This window comes from Phyllostomus hastatus, unplaced genomic scaffold (genome assembly GCF_019186645.2).
Source record: "Phyllostomus hastatus isolate PE091 unplaced genomic scaffold, TTU_PhHast_1.1 phas_contig_196, whole genome shotgun sequence".
In the NCBI taxonomy this organism is placed as follows: Eukaryota; Metazoa; Chordata; class Mammalia; order Chiroptera; family Phyllostomidae; genus Phyllostomus; species Phyllostomus hastatus.
In genome coordinates, this window is record NW_025333709.1 from 14,629,218 (window position 1) to 14,644,879 (window position 15,662).

At 51.5% G+C, this 15,662-nt stretch overlaps 1 protein-coding gene across 1 annotated transcript in view; it reads right to left on the minus strand.

Moving 5' to 3' along the window:
- Positions 1–15,662, minus strand: part of SEL1L3 (SEL1L family member 3) — a 96,036-nt gene that overhangs the window by 26,328 nt on the left and 54,046 nt on the right. Inside the window, exons 12-15 of the mRNA XM_045834544.1 lie at positions 10,084–10,203; positions 8,165–8,305; positions 4,392–4,454; positions 422–598 (exon numbers count right to left, since the gene is read on the minus strand). Coding sequence (XP_045690500.1) covers positions 422–598; positions 4,392–4,454; positions 8,165–8,305; positions 10,084–10,203 — 501 coding nt within the window. The remainder of the gene's footprint in view (positions 1–421; positions 599–4,391; positions 4,455–8,164; positions 8,306–10,083; positions 10,204–15,662) is intronic.

The window sequence follows — 15,662 nt, forward strand, 5'->3', positions numbered from 1 at the left end:
TTTTCACTGTTCTTCAATCTGCTCTCCTATCCGGCCACCCCTTCTGAACCCGGCTCTCTTCCTGTAGGATCGACCTCTACGCTGCCTCTTCGTTTCTTGCTCATTCTCACCTCATATCATCTCCCTCTCCTCTTGAGTTCAAGCCTCCCTCCTCCATGAAGCCTTCCTGACTGCTTTGCCCTTCAACTTTGCCCCTTCCGGAACTGTTTGGGTCATATCAATTAGCACACACTTGGCACCTGGCTAAATTCACGATCTTATGTTCCTAACTGGGCCCGTCAGTTTTTGAGGACCTGGTCTGTGTCTCCGGCGCTGTCTGTGCCACCACGGGCCGGGTCCGGGCAGGGCACACGGCACACCCTCACAGAGACTTCATGAACAAGCCACGCGCCAGCTGCCCAGTGTGTCTCGTCTTACTCACTTGATTCCTTCCAGGGACTCCTGGGAAAACACCATCTAAATACAGGACTCCAAGATTATATGAAGCATCCGGGTTCCCCATTTCTTCTGCTTTTAACCAGTACTTGGCTGCCTTGGCATAATTTTTCTTGAATTTGTGGTAATACCATCCTAGACCATTGACTGCCTGATGCAATCCCTGGATTTGAGAACGACAAGAAAGAAATTACTTTAAAAACAAAACAAAACAAAACAAAACAAAACATAAATAGAATCCATTGTCATGAAAGCATTCTGCACGAGTCTGACCAAAACCTCTCCTGTCTCCTTTCTGGGGCAGATGGCATTAGAGAAAAGCTCAGGGTTCAAACATACGAGCCCGCCTCAGAGTGCCCCCAGGTGGGTTTCCCGTGGTGGCTGCAGGGACGTCTGTCCTCCAGCGCAGCAGTGATGCTGGCCCCCAAACCAGCATCCCTCAGCTCCTCTGGGCTCTGCCACGATGCCCTTGTCTACAAAAAGCCTCTGGTGGCCCTGCAGTATCAACAGTGCCCTGACGTCCGTGAGCGCTCAGCTGCGACAGGCAGCCTGCAACCCGCCCTGGCGGGCACGGGGACGGTTTCGAGGTGACCCGTCTGCCCATCTGTCGATGACTCTGTCCCAAACACCAGCAAATCCTCTGACGGAAGCAGCTGCCAACATCCTACCTGCACAGTACAGGTGATGTGAGACTGCTCAGCATCCCCGTTCTGGGCTGAGGCAGAAGGGGAAGGTGGGGGATCAGGGGGCTGGTGTGGAACTGTGTCTGAACCAGCAGGGCTGGTTTCTGTGACTCCAGCCTCGAGCCTTCTCGCCCTCACTGAATGCTGCTTCCATCGGCAGCTTCCAGTCTGCTTGTTGAAGACGCAGGCGCCCCGCAGGGGTGCGTGTGCCAGCCTCGGCGCACAGCGCTCATTCCTCCCTTCCTGCCAGAAGCGCAAGACCGTGAACAAGCAGCGGGAAAGGATTTGAGGCGCAAACAGCGCCCTCGCATCTGTGAGGGGTGGGAAGTGAGAGCCCAGGTGTGGAACCCGATCTCTTCCACCTCTCTTCTCACAAGGGGCAACTGTATGTCCCTTAACAGCAGATGCCAAGGTCCCAGCCTGCAGCCTTTCCAGTTGGCAAAGCTCCTGGAGGCCTCACCGCCTAGTCTTTACGTTGGAATCCAGGTGCCAGGGAGACCAGGAGGAAGAAACCAAGGGAGGCAATTAGACAGACATGCACACAGCAAGGATGATGGGCCAGGGACAGAAGGTCACCAGCGGGGAAGGCCCAGGGGCCTAACAATGGGCAAACTGGGAAAGTAAGGATCTTGCCCCCAGGGTAACCATTCCGTCCCCCTCCCTAGCATACCACTGGCCATGAGGTTTAGACCCCCTGACCTTTCCTTCTTAAAGATAACACCTAGGCCTCAGCGGTGTTGCAGCTCCAGGCCCGAAGGGCAGCAAAACTAGACAAGTGATGCCAAGGCTGCCCCAGGACCAGCTGCACTGACGGATGACCCCGGCCCTGGCAGCAGCCATTCAGTGGAGACCCCGACCCTGGAAGGACACACCTGGAAAGCTGGTGAATGTTCTACCGAGACCCACCCCTGGGGCCTCCCCTGAGGTTCCCACCTGCCAGGGGGAGATGAAAACCCACCAGACAGTGGACCCAGTGCGCACTCTCCCTCTGGGGAGCAGTCCCACACCATTCCCTTCCTCCTCTCCTTCTTCCCCCACGGGCACGCGTCTCCTAAACTCCAAGGGTCCCCCCCGCAGGACTTGCAACCAGGGGACAATGGACAGCAGCAGGCAGCTCCTCCCAGGCTAACCCCCTTTAGCCATCTCCAGGGCCCCCTTTTCTCTGACTTCCCAGTGAGCTGACAGCAGCCCCGCCTGCATTCTCCTGTTGCTTCTTCCATGCCGAGCCCTTCCTTGTCTCACGGTTCCGTGTGTGCTTCCGCTGCGGCCAGATACCTGCTTGCTGAGCTGCCCTTTGTCTTTCCACTGAAATCTTTCCTTCCAGAAGACAAGAACCAAGACCCTGTGGTCTCGCTGGGAACAAAACTAGCAAAGTCCGTTCACAAGGGAGCTCCATGAGGGCAGGGGCCTTCGTCTGTACCCCAAGCACCAACATTAGTGCTTGGCCTAGAGGGAGCGCTCCCTAAGTATTTGATGAATGAACGAAAGCCACCCGCTGAATGCCAATGCTAAGCGAAATGGAACCCAAAGCCAACACCACCCTGAGGAGGCAGAGGAGGGCTCGGATTTGCAGGCCCCCAAGAGAGCGGACACCTGGGAACGAGTCAGTGCCCCGGATCCAGTCACAGGAGTGTTCTCCTTGAGCTTCACACAGCACCAGGTGCAAGGCCCACTCCTGACAGGTCTTGCAGAATGGGTAAGTTTCAATGGTGTAATGGACCAGGCCATACTGTAGAGAGGCCAGAGCCGGCTCTGGGACAAACCCACAGGGCAGACACACCCCAATGGCTTTCGTAGTGCTCATGTCCAGAGGCCACAGCTCCTTCCAGTGGGCACCTGTCATCACCCACGTCGTCCACAGAACCCCTTTACGAGCTGCGTTTGGACCTAGTTCAGGAACCCGCAAGAAATCTTGTTTTATTTCTTAGGTACTCATCCATTTTTCTGGACCTCACTGCTTGATCCACAGATTTGCCCCCAAGTGATTTCTGGCTGATTCCAAAAATGAAACCGTGTGCAACCTTCTCCACAGGGCCTGGCAAAGGGTAGGGGCTTCACGGCTCCCTCCTCAGTGAATGGCTGGGAATCATTTACACCCTCCAGGATGTGGCTACTCCAGGCCATAAAACTGCATTTGCCTCAACACTCATCTAAGCCTTGCTAAAAATACATGCAAAAATACAGCACATCAGACACCAATTCACCACCAGAATGGCTAAAGAGATGCAAATTTCACACCTGCCAGGAAACCCCACCACTGGCCCGTTTTAGGGTGCTCTGAAACCAGTGCCTTCCGCGACCAACATTCAGCTGCTTTTCTGGTTCCGCCCTAGAATTGTGCTGGGGTTGAGAGCTGGTGGGCACTTCAGTGGGTTCCCTTCTCCTGGGTCACATGCCCTCTTGACACGGGAAAGCCTCTTGGCTCTCTCACTCCAACTTCTAGTACTCCAGGAAAATGTACTCTGCAGTCCCTGAAGAAGGGGAAAGAGGAAGCCCAGCCTGGTTCCTTCAGGAGTCTGAGACAGGGCATCCTCGGGGTGGAGCAACATTCATGAGCCAGAAGGGCTGTGCAGGTCCTGCTAAGGTGTAACATTACAGTAGTTCCCACAAAATTTATTTATTTGCAAGCCTGCATGCATGCATGCGAGTGCACGCGTGTGCATATGCATGCTTGGGGCGTGTGCCTGACGCAGGACTATGTATGCGTATGTCTGCGTGTATGGGTACCTCCTCACAGGTGGCATTGTAACCTCTGTTCTGAAGCGCTGTGCTGAAAATAGCTGCTTGATGACAACACTGAAGAGTAAATAGTGACACAAGCAAAACAATGTTTAAACCCGGTAATACACCTGATAAACAGCCCCATTATTGAGGCGTGGAGAAGCACACAGGCGTGGACAGGGCAGGGTTAACCTTCCATGGAATTAGGCTTTTGGTTTTCCTAATTCAATGGCATTTATATCCATTTACTTTCAAGGAGCCCCCGCTGCTTGTTATCAGGGCAGCCTTGATTATAATTTTAGCCTTCAAACAAAATTGGCCCGAATTCTATTGACTGAAGGTGAATGCTGCTTTTGAATTCTGCTGTTCCCATTGTGGTGGGTTTCTGTACGCGTGTCGCTCTGGAAAAGACTAATGTTGCCATTCTGGTGACCCCTCCCACCCCACTCCGTGTCTACCTTGGAGCTCTGCAGGGAGATGCTGGCCGTGTTCTCTCTGGAGTGGGTGTGTGTAGTGCAAATGTTTTCCTCTGACAATATGCGAAAGTGTTACCTTGGATGCCGCTTTCTTCATCAGCTGCAAGGCGAGCCGTCTGTTCTTTTTCACTCCTTGACCCTAAACAATGATGAACAGCAACGATTACAAATAGAATGAACCCAGCGTGCACTCAAAAATACCACACAGATAGGCCCGAGGTCGACACAAAAGAACATCAGAAATAAAGACCCAAGCCTTCTTAATTATAAACCAAGCATTAAAAATTTCTATAAGCAGTGTTCTACACCATCATCATCACCATCATCATTTTGTTCGTATCTGTGGAGCCGAGGCAACGAGCCTCAGCCTCCCAGCTTAGCATCCGCACACGAGCCCCCATTAATCATCGAGCGAATCGCCAGCGCGTCCGCCCACAGGTGCTGTTGGGAGGAGCCCAGAACAGGGTTAAATGAGTCTGGTCATCCTGGATGGGTTTCTCCGGGGATTATCTAATTTGCTGCCGGATACAGTACTTTATCCGTGTCCACAGGCAGAGTTATCAGGCGTTGTCTGCAGCCTCCCCGGGTCTTCACGGAAGCCCCCAGGGTGAGGAAACACAGCGGCTTCAGGAGCAGCTTGAGAACCACCTCTGAAGGGGTTAGGACCCCTTGGGTTCGGCTGGGTCAGGCAGAAACTGACAAGGTTCCTCCGGCAACATCAGGTTCCTCAGGCAACATTTCTCTTTTGGGGAGGTGGTTTGTGTGCCCCAGAAAGAAACGGCCTTGGGGTTTTTGTTACTGGAGAGGAGCTCCGTGAGACCACACCGAGATGTCTGCAGGACCACGTGGGGAAACGGTGAGTTTTTGGGGGGGAGGGGTCTCCTGGGTCTCTCAGGACAGGGGTCCGACCCTCAGGATGGCGGGCGGGGGGAGCCAGGGAAAATCGCTGCTTCCTCCAAACTCACCCAGAGTCCGTGTGAACACACATCCCCCCACCACGTGCCCCATGGAGTCCTGGTCTCAGACACAGGGGTGGATGGGGTCACGTGTACTCTGAGGTGAGCGGGCTTTGCAATGAACCCAGCTTTTAACCCCAGTTATGTAAATACTTGGCTCTACAGCAAATGAGACAGCAACCGTGAACATTCCTGGGTTAATTAATGTGGGTCAAGCACTATCCTGTCATTCTGAATCCTCACAACAACCCCGCCGAGGTGCTGCTATCGTTCCCATCTGAGAAACTGGCCTGGAGTCCCACAGCGAGAAGTAGAGGCGGGGTTTGAACCCAGGCTGGTGGGCTCCACAGTCCAAGCTTATAACCCCCACGCTATGTTTTCCCCTGTACGTTTCAGTTGTATGCGGGAATCGTGGAACGATTCATAACCTCCTAGCAGGATACAGAAAACATGCAGAGTATGTTTGTCTCTATATTTTTCGGGACCCAAAATAAAACTGTGAATCCAGCTAAAGGTTAAATTACATACACCAAGTTTCTATTAGACTTTAACTTACCTATTTAATAAAACCAATGAGCTGAGGCAAAGTAGAAGATGAAGATATTTTTCAGAAGTGCATCATTACTTCATTTAATTAGAGAGGGAGCGGAGAGAGAAGAGGACATGAGGATATTGGAATAACTGGAGGTGCCAAAGGGACAAGCTTTTCTGATTTCTGAAAAAGCACCAAGACCACAGAATGTTCAACCCAAAGTTTATCCTTCACCCTTTTCCAACTTCTTTATTTTAAAGAAATAAAACGGAGGCTCGGCGAGCTTGACTTATGCGAGACCTCACGGTTAGATCTGCGATGAGAACTCCGAGATGCTGATTTCTAGGCAGGGCTTGTCCAGGCCTGTGCTATCCCATCAGAAGAGGGATGATGTCATGCGCAAAGACGACACATGATACACAAGTCAGAGCAGTGCTGGAAGTCGTTAAGTGAGAGAGATGTACGGTCCTGGCACCACATGGTACGTGCTCAGTAGTGTTCACTGAACACATTCATTGAGGACAGCTGTGCAGCGAAATCAAAGCTCCACCCTCGTGCGGATGCAAAACGGGATGGACTTGACTGTCCTGGACAAACCACCGCTGCCACCGCGGCGCCATGTTTGAGCGCAATAAGCTGAACGCCCTCACAATGCAGTAAGCCAAGTGCACATTCCTGTTCTCCACATTTGGGAAGCCCGTTTTCTGCTCGGGGCTCCTTCACATGGAATACACTTAGAGAGACCTCCCGGCCAGAGGCGTAAAGATCTTCCCTGGAAGGCTGATCAAGGGCTTCCCTCATCCCACTTAGGAATATCTTAGTTAAAAGGCAGGGGAATCGAAAAAGCTTTCAGGTGGGGGAAATCAGACCCTGAGGAAACAGTATGTCAACTGCAGAGTAGCTGATTTATGCATCTGCCTCTCCCTCTGGACTGCGGGTTCCTGCTGGGCAGAAGTAATGTCTGAATCACACGCTTTGGGGGCAGTCAGCCCTGGCTCCTGGGGACAGGTGCCTCTCCTCCGTGCCAGTCTCTGTCCTGTCTTCCCCATCAGTGTACGAGCCCCCCGAGATGGGAATGTGGCTCATGAGCCCATATGTCCCACCATCTAGCACAGGGTCTGGCACTTCGTCAGACCGAATGGGTATTTATCAAACAAACAGATGAATGCATTGGCATATGGCTAAGAGTCAAACCATTTCCATGTTGATTTGACAACTGGAAAGAGAAAGCCCAGGCCATAAATTTGGAAACCATAACAACCAATAGGTTTTAAGGCTTTGGAAGGTTAGAAACGTACCAAAGTCATGGCTGTTAATCGGTGAGGGCCACAGCTGCGGTTCTGGAGCTGGGCCTGGCCACAAGAACCCATGCCTTCGTTTGAAGACACTTGCTCTGTGGGGGCAGCTGCTCTGTGTGGGCTCGGACACAGGTCTAGGGGTTCCTGACCAGCGCCAGCAGCTTCTTCCTTTTCCAGGACTGGTGAGCTGATATCTGGTGTTTGGGAGTGAGAAGCACAGGCTCAAGCCAGCCTGCCTGGATCTCAGTGTCAGGTTTGCAACGCACTAGCTGTGCGCCCTTGGGCAAGTTACAAAACCTTTCTGTGCCCTCTTGCCGTGTACAAAAACCACAGTAATGATACACGCTATGCCCACCTTGCCAGGTTGTTGTGAGGATTAAATGGTTCATGCATGTAAATCAGGTAATAAACACTTGGTCAGTCACTGTGAACGATTGCTATTTTGTATAAAATGCAGTTTTATAGTTCTCAAAGCCCATTCATTATGTCATTTCATTCAGTGTATGGTCATCACCATTGTCCCATGGGATCAGGTAACTCCAAGGACACAGCAGAGGCAGGGCTTGAACTCCATCCTGTGTCCTGGGCTAATGCTCTTCCCACCTGTCCCCCCATTCTTCTGTTGGCTTAAAACCAAGGTCTTTGTTTGACCACAGAGATGGTTGGGAACGAGCCCAAACACGCACTTTAAGCTGTGATTGAATGACAACACTGCCTGGTGACAACACTGGCTGGTGGCACCACCATAGCACCTCTGGGGCCTGGGGGCCACGCACCGGTCCACAGACTCTGGCGTCTCCTGCAGAACACCACAGTGCTTGCAAAAGCAAGGAGAACCCAGGCGCCAAACATAAGACTCATGATTAAAAATGAGACCAAGGGACCGCCTCGGACTCTGCCTTTTCAGCAAATGTCCCTCTTCACTAAGAGCGACGGAAGGGTACACCGAGGTTCTTCGGTTCCAGACTCCCTGTTTGATGGCACGCCTCCGGGAAACTGCTTGGAAGTCAGATAAGAACTCAGCCTTGGTGCACAGCCTCAGCACCAAGTGAGAGGTTCTCACCTTGAACAACACGATGGCGTAGTCGTATATCAGTGCGGGGTCCTCGGTCTCCAGGGCCCCCTTGGCGTACCACTCGATCGCCGCTTCGGGGTTCTTGGCCACACCTTGCTGCCCCCAGAACAACATCTGGGCCAGTCGTTGCTTCAAGACAACAGCAGTTTAGAATAGTGACTTTCCTGTGCAATGCTTACCATAAAGTTTTAAAGGGCGGGAGGACAAACCTGGCTTGGAGTGTTTACATATGGAGAACCAAGAATGAGGCAGATTCATGTGATCTTCCAACCTGAGCCAGAGCCCTGAAGGTGGACCCGTGTAAATACAAGTCCTTAACACAAGCTGGAAATGGTGTGTCTGTGTGTGCATGCATGCTCGTGGGCATGTGTCCATGTGTGTGAATGCATCAGCTGCACCCAGGGCCAAAGCTGGATGAAGACAGCCACAGCTGTCTCCTCTCCTCTCTTCCCTGAGAGATGCCGGCCGGCCTCTTGGCCCAGTGAACTGTGTAGAAGTTTGTGCACATCCATACCCATTAGGGAATCTTTCTACAGCATTTATCTCCTCCTAGCCCAGCACTTGTCCACATGGCCGGCCCCACAGTTACACTTGTGGCTGGGAGCCCTCTGGGGGTAGAAACCTCAAGAAGCGATTGGTCTGCCCTCGTCCCCCCGGCCTCCACCCAGCGGAGCTCATAGAAACCACTCAACAAAGATCTGCTGAAAGAACAGAGGAAGGGAGATGTGTCCACGGCTAGGAAAGTTCGTGCAGGCTCTGGAGCACCCAGGACAGGGCTCTGGCAGTGGTCTTTCCAGAACCACGCACTGGAATTCCTTCCTGCAGCAGAAAGCGATCAGGCTAAGGGCAGATGCCCAAAAACAGAGCCAGAGGCAACATTGTTAATATTCTGGCCCCATGCGGGCCCCTGATCATCTCCTTTCTGCCTCTTCTCTCACCTCCTCCTTTTCCTTCCCTCCTCCCTCCAACTCCACCAAGTACTTGCACCTCCAGCAAAATATTCCCTGAATTGCTAGGGAGACCTCTACAGAGGGCGGGAGACCTGTTACTGAATTGAGTGCTTGTCGATGCGTTTATTCTGTTTTCTTCCTCTTTCCATTTCTGGTTCTTCTGCCTGCCTAGCAGCCCCAGAGGCCCTTCCCATCACTGTGCTCACCAGGAGCGTGAAGGCAAAGCTAGACCCTGTGGGGGAGAGGCCTCCCCCTCCCCACCACGGCACAATCAGCCTTAGCCAGCTCCCCCCAGGGGCTCTTCTGCACCATGAAATCAAGGCCAAAGGGCAGACGAGGCATGTTCTCCAGGCTCCTGCCCTTTCTAGTATCCCTTTCAAGTCCACCCAAAAGACATGTTCAACAGACAGGGTCGATCTTTTTGGCACATGGATTTCTATTATTCCAGCCAATACACGGCTTTCTTGATGCCCATCTAATCTCTCCCGCACCCCAAGACACTTCTTTTTGTTTCTATCTCGTGCACTGATGTCCTCTGGCAGCCTTTCGGACTGGCCACAAATACCACGGCTCTCTGTCCTTCTGCAGTCAGGGTAGGACTACGCTGCAGGCCACCTGAAGTCAACAGTGACCAAGGACTTGTTCTGGCCAGTGAAATGTGAGGAGTGACTTGTGCCACTTCTGAGCAGAGGCGTTAAGAGCCAGCCTGGGAGGTCCCACGGCTGTCATCCTGCTGTAGCGGTTTTGGAAACATGCGTTTTGACGAAGGCTCCGTTAGCTCGGGCTCCTAGGGCACTACGGCAGCACAGCCCATGCCAACCCCTGTCGGACAGGTCATGGGGGCCAGAAATAAACCAGCACCGCCTTAAGGCACTGTGGTTTGGGGGAGTTCGTTAGCACGGCATAAGCTGGCCGACCATGACAGAGAATTTCCAAGACAGTGGACCTCGTTTTTACCTGAGCTGCCGCATTGCCTCGGGTAGCTTCATGCTTCAGCCACATAAAGACATCTCCGTCTTCTTTGGTTTGTACCTTGAGGACTTCATCATCTTTTAGCCTAATAGTTTCAACATATGCCTAAAAAGGAAGCAAGGAAAGGAGGGAGAGAAGAAGGGAAGGGAGAAGGGGAGATAGGAAACATCTAAATGATATGGGCATGCAAAAGACAAGACGTTGTTCTTAAGCCAGAAATTGCACGAATGATTGAAATATGAAGGCTGTCCACTCTACCATCAGATCAAAAAAAATTTTTAAGCAAATGCATCACATCCAATGTATCTAAATGAGTATTTTCGTTCCTATGAAAGCATATGCCCTGGGAGGGCAAAATTTATTCCACTTCTACTTCTATCGCTTCAGCCTGTTCAGAAGTCAACTTCTGTGCCTCCGATTTCCGAGCCAGATCATACATAGCATCAAAAAGGTAAATCAATATTTTCTAAGTATAACCTTATTTTTTATCCCAAAGTGTTATTATCCTGCATGACTAACCCTTTTGATTCAGCAGGCTCCGCTTCAGATACCTTTTGGCTATTTCCAAAAATTAAATCCACCTTGCAAAGAAGAGGGCATGTTAACTCGGAGGATGCGAGCGAGAATGCGCTTAGAGGTGCTGCAGACGCACCCGAAGGGAAGGTTCACAAAATATTCGCATTTGTGAACAGCCTCCCAGGTCTCTGACTCCTCTGAAGGAAATAAGACTCATTTTGAAGTATAAAGTTTGGCCACTTATCAAAAAAAAACCAGTCCTGTTGTCTCCTAGTCCCCCCTTTCGCACAATGAATTCTACCTAAGAGGGCCGCGAGGGTTCCCTGAAAGGGCTTCTCATGCCAGCGCCGCTGCAAGCAGATGGTGGAAAAATTGGATCTGGGAGAGTTTGGGAAAGACGCCTCAGAGAACAAGGAGCTGATTTCCCTTTGGACCTCTCTGTTGTTAGTTAAGAAAAGGGCTTAGATTCATAAACTCTAGTCCACAACCCCATTCCTGAGAAGGTCTTTCAGCCACCATGTCTGCTGTGGCTGTGTGGAGCTAGAGGTCCCTCTCAGGGCCACAACGGCACTGAGACTTGGGGACAGTGTGAGGACTCAGAACCCAGTGGGTACTAATTCCTGCTGGATGTCTAATGGGAGACAGACCACCAAGCCAAGAGCAGCAATGAGAATAATAATGCCCACCCTGGCTGGTGTAGCTCAGTGGATTGAGTGCCGGCCTGTGAACTGAAAAGCTGCAGGTTCAATTCCCAGTCAAGGGCACATGCCTGGGTTGCAGGCCAGGTCTCCAGGGGTGGGTGCACGAGAGGCAACCACACATTGATGTTTCTCTCCTGCTCTTTCTCCCCCCTTTTCCCTCTCTCTAAAAATAAATAAATAAAATAATAATTTTAAAAAAAGAATAATGATGCCCATGACCTTTTATTGAAACCAACTATGTGCTGAGTGTTTAACAAGTGCTCCACCCCCCCCACCACCATTTAGTCCTCACAACAGGGCTGTGACCCAAATATCACTGCCCTCGATTTATACACCAAGAAAAAGAAACTGAGGCGCAGGAGGTGAAACCATGAACTCAAACAAGGCCACATTGTAGAGCCAGCCCTGGATGCCAGGCCGGCTTGCGCCCAAAGACAGGGCTCTGAGCAGCTCCCCGACGACGGCCTCTGGGGAGAAGCCTGTGGAGTCCTGCCTGGGCACAAGCCACTTGTTAAGCCACTCTTAACAAGCCACTCTTTGCCAAGCGCACGGCCAACGAGCGGTGCTTCAGCTCAGCCTCCAGGGGACGCAGTCACCAGTGGCCAGCCTGCAAAGGGCTGAAGCTCGAGATGCTCCCAAACTAGAATTCTCAGTGATGAGTTTTTTTGTTTCACTGGAGAGTTTGGATTTTGAGCTGTTTTTCTTCTTCTCTTTAACTGTGTCAAGGGAGAGAGAGAGAGAGAAAGGAGAGAGGGAGAAAGAGGAGACTGTGAGGCAGGCATAAAAAGGGAGAGGAAGAGAAGAAAAACAAAAAGGGGAAAAGAGAGGGAGGGAAATAGAAGGTGGAGAGGAGAGGGAGGGAGGGAGACAGAGTGACAGAGACAGAGACAGAGACAGAGAAAGACAATGGAAGACAGGGCAGGAAGGAAAAACCCTCCAACTTCACAGCCGGGGAGCACAGGCCCCCAGCAGCGCCCCCGCTTCCAGAGCCCCTGCATTCGCTGGAACTGTGAAGTAGACCGGGCCCAGCCTGGGGACTCAGGAGCAGGGCATGTTCGGAGCTGACACTGAAACCACCTACCTACCTCCTCTAACTTCCTCCGGGGCCCCTGGGAACCGCCACTAGGAACCTGCCTGGGGGGCCAAGGGAGGGGTTTGTGTGTGTGTTAAACTCAGCTATAATGGTTGGCTCCCAACGGGGGTGGGTATATGTTCCTTCTTGAAATTTAACTAGGGGTTTTAAAGTAGGAATGGGGAAATATCGGCAGTAACAGAGAAACAGGAAAGCAAGTACCTGAGATTCCCCAAAAGGGGGTGCCGCTTACTAAGAGAGTGTTGAGCACACAGAGGCAGTGTTGACAGCCGGTGCTCTGGGTACTGGCCATCAGCAATGGACACTGGTCGCATCACAAAGCACTGGAGTCGACAAGAAATTGCAATCCCTTTATGTCTATCACTGGCCTGGATGCGCTGCACTTCCAGCCTGCCCATCATCCCGTCGGTAAACACCAAGCACCGACTTTAGGTCAAGCACAGTGCTGGGCACTGGGGTCACTGATGTGAATACACGAGATGCCTGTCTCGGAGCTGACACTCGAGTGGGGAAGCTGGACCTTTGACCTCACACCAACACCAACATAAGAGCAATGGCAGGGAAGTGCCTGGCCTCACAGCACAGGGGAGATCAGGAGGGGGATGTGAAGTATGAGCCTTGAGTTCAAGCAGGAGGAGGGGCCAGCAGGCAGGGAAAGGCTGGTGGGCGTGGAGAAGGAACACCAGGCAGAGGACAGCCGGCAGGGCCGTGGGAGGTGCGGCCAGAGGCTTGGTGTCTCCAGGGTGGGCATGCCAGGCAGTGACAGCTGAGAGCCAAGGTTGGGGACACAGAGAGAAACCAGGTCAAGGGGCACCTCTTCTGCCCAGGGTCGTGCTGGACTTAGTGCTTCTGGGTCAGTCCTTCTCAGCACTGGCTGCACAGTAGGGTCATCTGAGGGGCTTTTAAAATAGACACATGCACGTATAGGCACAAGTTCAGATTACAGGCCTGGGCCCCACCCTCACTCCTGTGAGACTACGGGGTGGGGCCTGTGCAGAGGTGTGCTCTAAGCCGCCAGGTAACTCTGACGCGTAGGCAGGTTGAGAGTCCCCCCTGTTGACAGCCCACTGTGGCCTTTGGGAGGAGAGAATGGGAAGGGACAAGACTGGTGACAAAGACCAGTTAGGAGGTACATTTGTTTGCTAGGGCTGCCCCGGACTGGGTGGTTTAAACCACAGACGTTTATTTCCTCACAGGTCTGGAGGCTTAAGTCCAAGATCAAGGTGTTGGCACGTTTAGTTTCTTCTGAGGCCTCTCTCCTTCGCGTGCAGGTGGCTGCGTCTTGCTGTGTCCTCACCTGGTCATCCTTCTGTCTGTTGTGTCTGCACCCCCAACTCCTTTTCGCGTGAGGACACCAGTGGTACTGACTCCATTTTAAACTTCATCACCTCTTTAGAGGCCTTATTTCCAAATACAGTCACATTTTGAGGTGCTGGGGTGACGGCTTCAACATAAATTGCAGAAGCAGAGGGCGGTGAACACAGTTCAGCCCCTAACAGGAGGCTGTCGTGGCAGCTCGGGGAGAGATGGAGAAGGACAAGTGCAGGCAGCAGCAGCAGCAGCAGCTGGAGTGGAGACGGAAGAGACCGAGTGGCATGGGAAGCTGCTGGGGACTGTCACTGATTAGGACGATGGGGGCGTCTAAAATGACAGCCTAGTGGCCAGCGGGGAAAATAGCGCCATCCGTTAAGGTGTTTGTGGGGAATGGTGGGGAGGAAATGTGGGGGTTCCTCCGCAGCGTGCTCTGAGAGCCGATGTGAGCCGTGGGCAGGAGCTCAGCTGCAGAGGAAGGGTCGAGGGGCATCGCATTTGGAGGACAGCTGAAACCAGGGGTGTGGAGGAGACGAGACCCCCCGCCCCCCGGCAGGTGGAGGGAGGAGGCGGCGGCTGGGATCCTGCAGGAAAAGCGAGTTCTGAAAAGTGCAGGGAATGAGAGGCACTCCTTTGGGACCAAGCCACAAAAAACAAACACAACCCGAGAGTGTCTTCTTTCTCTTTAACCTGAAGCAGAGTCCCACGAAACCATACAGAAGTGACACGGAAGTCGGATGACTAATAAAGAAGACGAAGGGATGCCGAGGACGCGTTACACAAAAGAGAAAATGAAACGAGAATCAAGAAAAGAACGCCTGACAGATCCTTGGCTCGCTAATTAGAGGTCTGGCCTTCCCTATCTCCTCATCTGTTGCGTGCTGCTGGCGAATTAATAGATTCCTCAGCAAAAGGACATTCACGTCAACGTATGACACCTGCTTAGAGTCTCAAGAAGCCATTAATTACACATTCTTAAGAAAATGAGCTATGATACCACTTTTCTAACTGTGTAATTTGTATCTGGCATTCTTAATCATACGACTTTTCAGCTGCAAGATGGATTTTTGCTATTCAACTTTGCTGGTTCTGACCAATTAAACATTTTCTTTCATAATCATAACATTTCATGTGTCAAATCTTCAAAAGAAAAGGAGCTTGTTAGCAACATACCATTTCCTGTTGCTAATTTATGCTAAATTAGAATTCTTAAAAGTATAATATATACATATAGGACATCATTAACACATCCATGCTTAGTAGAGCAGTGCAATATTATTTGGTGGCTTGATTTTACATGAATGTTTTTCAGAATAATTTTAAAAAAATCTTTATCAATTAAGTCAATTCCTGTCAAATGGAGGTCAAATTTTGCACAAAGCTTATATACACTGAGGGACTATATACGGTGAAGAGAAAATTATGTATGTTTATTAAAAAAAAAAAACACTTTCTGAAGGAACTAGAATGTCCATACCTACAGCCTTTGGTGTTTTATAGCTTGACTCCTGTTTAACATTCGCCGAGAGCACGTGTCTTTGAGTCACTTATTTCACGACCACGTAGTGGTCACTGCAGATCCTTTTTTCCAGAATCCACCCATTCCCAGTCATCAGAGCCAGCGGCTTCAGATCAAGAGCTGCACTAGGGGACAGTGAGAGGCCTGGCCCCCCACTAGCTGCTTGGCCAAGGATTCCATGACCCTGACCTAGCCAGGCCTACGCCTAGGCTCTCTGAGCGCAAGCAGGAAAAATCAACGGTTCATGGTCGAGGTCAAGTCCACATCCGGCAAAGCCGTTTACATTTCATTCATACACTGTCTCTGGCAGAGTCAAGTACAGTTTCTCTCATCAGAGCCTATATAGGCAAAGCCTGTATTTACTATCTGGCCCTTTATAGAAAAAAGAAATTGCTGCCTCCTGGCATAAACTGCTTGCACTTCC